The following is a 5,000-nucleotide window of genomic DNA, read 5'->3' on the forward strand; positions in this document are numbered from 1 at the left end:
CGAACGATAAATTTGTTTTAAATATATACCACTTTTATGTACAACATCATTTACATACATCTACGTCATGTAAATATCGAAATGATAATAATTTCTCGATGGATAGATGATAAAGTCGAGAAATACGATCGTATTAGTATTTTTTAACGGTAATTTAATTGAAATCTTATATGAATTGAATATTTTATGACATTAGATATACAGTGAGGATTAAAAAGGAACGTCAAACGGAACCGAAGGCTTCTTGTAGCTTTGCAATTAAAAAAAAAAAAAAAAGAAAAAAAAAACGAAAAAAAAAGGAAAAAAAGAGAGAGAAAAAAGGAGAAAGAAAAAAGATCAGCGAACAAAATAATCTCGAAAGAAAGGAAACAAGTAATCGGTGTAAAAAAAAAAATAAGAGAGAGAAAAAAACCAATCTGAAAACTTTTGACAAAGTCTCGTGCTCTATAATAAAAAATTAAAATAACAATAATAATAATATTAATAATATTAATAATCACGTAGGAGAAAGCGATCGATCGGATTTTATTTATTTCTTTATTTTTTTTCTTTTAAATTAGACCATCCTGTTAATTCGATTAAGTTAGACGATCCTTGAAAATATTAAATGCGTTTATATATATATATATAATTTTTATGTATATATATATATATATATACATATATATTTTATATATCTTTTTAATTCCCATCCAATAATTCCCTTTATCTTTTTATTGCAGGAACCTAGCAATCGGAATTGGGATTCAAAATTTTCCAGAGGGCTTGGCAGTTTCGTTACCTCTTCAGGCGGCAGGTATCAGCACCCTGAAGAGTTTCTGGTACGGGCAGCTTTCTGGTATGGTAGAACCGATCGCCGGTGTCCTTGGCGCTGCGGGGGTGACATTAGCGGCACCTGCTTTACCCTATGCACTGGCCTTCGCCGCAGGAGCCATGATCTATGTTGTCATTGACGACATCATTCCGGAAGCCCACGAAAGGTTCGTTGTTATTTTATATCAGTTGAGTTTTTACTTTTATTATTTTTTTTTTGTTTTCTTTTTTTTTTTTTTCGTTTTTTTCTTTCTTTTTTTTTTTTTCGTTTCCCTACACTTCGTACGTCGTTTATCCATTTATTTTTTAATTAATCAATTGCAAGGATAATTCATGATTTCTTTTTTTCCCTTACTTTGGAACGAACGACTTAAAGGTTCGTATTTTTCGAAGAATCATTTTCATTTTTCCTTCAGTATATCTTACCTTTTTTGTTCTCTCTCTCTTTCTCTCTCTCTCTTTCTCTCTCTCTCTCTCTTATTCATTTTCAATTGATCAATCAATTAATTAATTAAATCGATTGATTAAATATCCAAAAATAATTTTCACCTTCGTTATTTCTCTTTTTTCTTCTTTTTTTTTTTTTTTTTTTTCTTTTCCATTTAAACTTTCTTACATCGTCCAAATAATTCTTCTACATTTATACATTCTATTTATTTATTATCATTGATTTTCATTTGATCGTCAATTATAATCTCATATATCGTACTCGTAAATAAAATCAATGATTACAAATCGAGACGGTTGTATGTTCCAATGGGATCAGGGATCCGTTAAAGGGGGATGTTAGTTGGATTGGGGAGCGGGGCGGGGGGGGGGAGGAGGGTTTAGAAGAGAAGAAAGAAAAGAAAAAAATGAAAAAGAAAAAAAAAATGGAAAAAGAAAAAGAAAAATCGTTTCGTAGATGACAAGGAGGGTTCGCATTTTGAAAAAGGTCGATATAACTCGTTCCCTCGACTGGGTCCAGTTTTCTTTTACTCTTGTCAACCCTAAACTCGCCCCCTTTTATATACCCCCTCCTCTCTCACTCTCTCTCTCTCTCTCTTTGTCTATCTGTCTGTCTATCTATCTGTTTCTCTCTTTTTTATTGTCTGTTAACCATCGTCCGGTGCTACCAGAAGTACCGCGTTGCACTTGCACCTATTTCCGTCTCACGTTTCACCCTCCTCCGGTGTCCATTCACTATGAATTAGAATACGAGACCGAGCATAGAGTCAGAAGGGCGGAAGAAGCTTTTCCCACCGATACAATACATCGAAACCTATTTTTGTTTTCTTTCTTTTTTTTTTTTTTTTTTTTATTTTTTTTTATTTTTCCCCCCCGAGAAGAAATAGGGAAAGGGAGGAAGGAAGGAGAGAGATCGCACACCCTTCTCTCTTTCTCTCTCTCTTTCTCTCTCTCTTTCTCTCTCTCTCTCTCTCTCTCTCTCGCAATTTCTTTTACATTTTCTTTTTTACATTTTCTTTCAGAAAATTCGAAACGATCGTCCACGATTGAACGACGATTGTTTCAATTATAAAATGTAATTTAATTTTGATCGATACGATCAATAAAATTTGTCAGATATCAATTTGATTTGACAAAATTGATCTATTATTTTTTTTTTTTTTTTTAATTATATCGTAGATTAATTTATACGATGATTTTATTATAATTCAATTGGCAATATTTAATATTTTAATTATATCGTTTAAATTAATTTATACGATGATTTTGTTATAATTCGATTGATTATATTTAATCGAAATTTTTAAATATAAATGAACATACGCATATATGTTTTCTATTTTAATAATTTAATTTATAAATTTATAAATTTTATAAATTGTCTCATTTGTCTCATTTTAATATTTCAATTAACGAAATTCATCGATATATTATATTATATTTAATCGTACGAATTTAATATACTGTGTTCTATTTATGTGATTCTAATGATCAAAATCAATTTATATATTAAAAGAAATTTTTAAATATAATCGAAAAACATTATTGAAAGAGAAAGAAAAGGAGAGAGAGAGAGGGTTGTTCGAATAGATACACAGAGATGATACATTAAATATCATTTGAATCAATTCCATATGCGTATGTTCCGATCGATCAGTATGCCTTAAGCTTCATTAGTAATTTAAAATGATTTTCTTTTTATTCCTTTCTTTGTTTTTTCCTTTCTTTTTTTTTTTTTTTGTTTTTATGATTTCTCGAAAGAGAACGAGAATGAAGTTAAAGAGTAACGACTTCCAACGAGATATCGAATAGAATGTCATATCGATTTTTGTCGGTTAGGTGCGTTCAACCAAAAAAGAAAAAAAAAAAAAAAGAAAAGTAAAAAAGAAAAAGAAAAAAGAAAAAAGGAAAAAAAGAAAGAGAGAAAAAACTATCGTTGAACGTTTTTCGCGATGGGTGCCATTTTTATTAATCGATTTTGAAATTTGCGATATTTGCGTGTTGTACGTCGTTTGATTTTCAAAGAAAATTCAATTATTTAATTTTACTTCTAAAACTAATTTACGCGTAAAATATTGTAGTTACGTAAATACACAAATACGTAATAAATATCGTTTTAAATGTGAATAAATAATTCCTACGAAATATTTACGACATGGCATTGTCCAAAAAGAGAAATATATTATTCGTGCGATTAAATTTTCTCGATATTATTAATATAGTCGAGATCAATGGAAAAAAAAAAAAAAAAAAAAATAAAGTCTTGCCTATTAGGACGAGAATAAAGATGACGATGAGACCATTCTTCCATTCCGGCAATTTTATTATATGTGTAATTTATTTTTTATCTTGTTTTTTATTTTGTTTCTTTTCTTTTCTTTCTCTTTTTTTTTTTTTTTGGAATCGTTTCGTCGAGGAAAAAAATTTTCCTTCGCGTCGGGAATTTTATATACCTATAACTTTTATATATATCATTTTATATACACCTTATCGTATACTCGTATAACTTTTTTTTCCTTTTTTTAGAATCATTTTGTTACGAAAGAAAAAAAGAAAAAACAAGAGAAAAAAAAGAAAAAAGAAATAAAGGAGAATTTTCTTATGAAACAATTTTATGTTATATATGAATTAGTTCTTTTCTTTTTTTTTTCTTTCTTTTTTTTTTTTTTTCTATAGAATCATTTCACTTCAAAAAATAAATTCTTTCATCCTAGAAATTATATATATATATATATATACACACACACACACACACACGCACGCACATATATATAATTTTTTTCCGAATGATTTCATAGCAGAAAAGAAAAAGAAAAGAAAAAAAGAAAGAATATAAAAGAAAAAGATTTCAAATGCGTTAGAAAAATTGTTCCCCCACACCTCCCTCCCTACCCCCCAAAAAAAAAGAAAAGAAAAAAGACGTGCTCGATGGATTTTACATTGCGATATATTGGACGCAAAATGATGAAAAAAAAAACAAAAAAAAAAAAAAAAAAAAAAAAAAAACAAGAAAAGAAAAAAAGAAGCAAGACAATAGACGTATTTTATAAATCAACGATTAAAGAATGGATAATATAGAGAAGGAATAGACGAACGAACGAATAAAAAAAGATAGAGAAAAGGGATAAAAAAGGAAAAAGAAATGAAGAAATCGTCGAAAGATTTACTCGTATAAAAGTAAAGAAAAAGAAAAAAAAAAAGGTGCATAAGTAACTTAAGCAATCAATCAATCAATCAAACCAAAGCAAGTAAGTAAGCAAGCCAAGTCAAGTCAAGCCAAGCCAAGCCAAGTCGAGTCAAGCCAAGCTAAGCCAAGCCAAGCCAAGCCAAGCCAAGCCAAGCATTAATGCAAGTAAGTACTTACTTTACTCGCGCAACATTTCGTTCGTTCTATTCGAGAACGATTACGGTACAATGGCGCGTGACGGCAGTGCCGTAGTTAGCTGGAGTCGACTTCATCTTTCTCTCTCTCTCTCTCTCTCTCTTTCTCTTTCTCTCTTCCCTCCCTCCCTCCATCCCTCCATCCATCCCTCCTGACTCTTCTGGCCCTCTTTCTCATTCTATCTCTTTCTCACTCTTTCGTGAACGTGTTAAAACGGACGTGCAGAGCGAATTTCTTTCCCAGGCCCAGGCCGTCGGCCTAAACCGTACGAGCATTGTCATTATAATTGGCTTCTTTTGTATTTCGCGTGCGATCTAACCGTCTTTGCCAGTGTATATACCAAAAGAGCCGCTAGTTT

General features: G+C 30.6%; 1 protein-coding gene across 2 annotated transcripts in view; it reads left to right on the forward strand.

Moving 5' to 3' along the window:
• LOC124427832 (zinc transporter ZIP11) overlaps positions 1 to 5,000 on the forward strand; it is a 47,929-nt gene that overhangs the window by 35,645 nt on the left and 7,284 nt on the right. For both annotated transcript variants that reach the window (XM_046971185.1, XM_046971186.1), the window contains exon 5: positions 723 to 980. In XM_046971185.1, coding sequence (XP_046827141.1) covers positions 723 to 980 — 258 coding nt within the window. The remainder of the gene's footprint in view (positions 1 to 722; positions 981 to 5,000) is intronic.

Source organism: Vespa crabro, chromosome 11, assembly GCF_910589235.1.
Source record: "Vespa crabro chromosome 11, iyVesCrab1.2, whole genome shotgun sequence".
Lineage (NCBI taxonomy): Eukaryota > Metazoa > Arthropoda > Insecta > Hymenoptera > Vespidae > Vespa > Vespa crabro.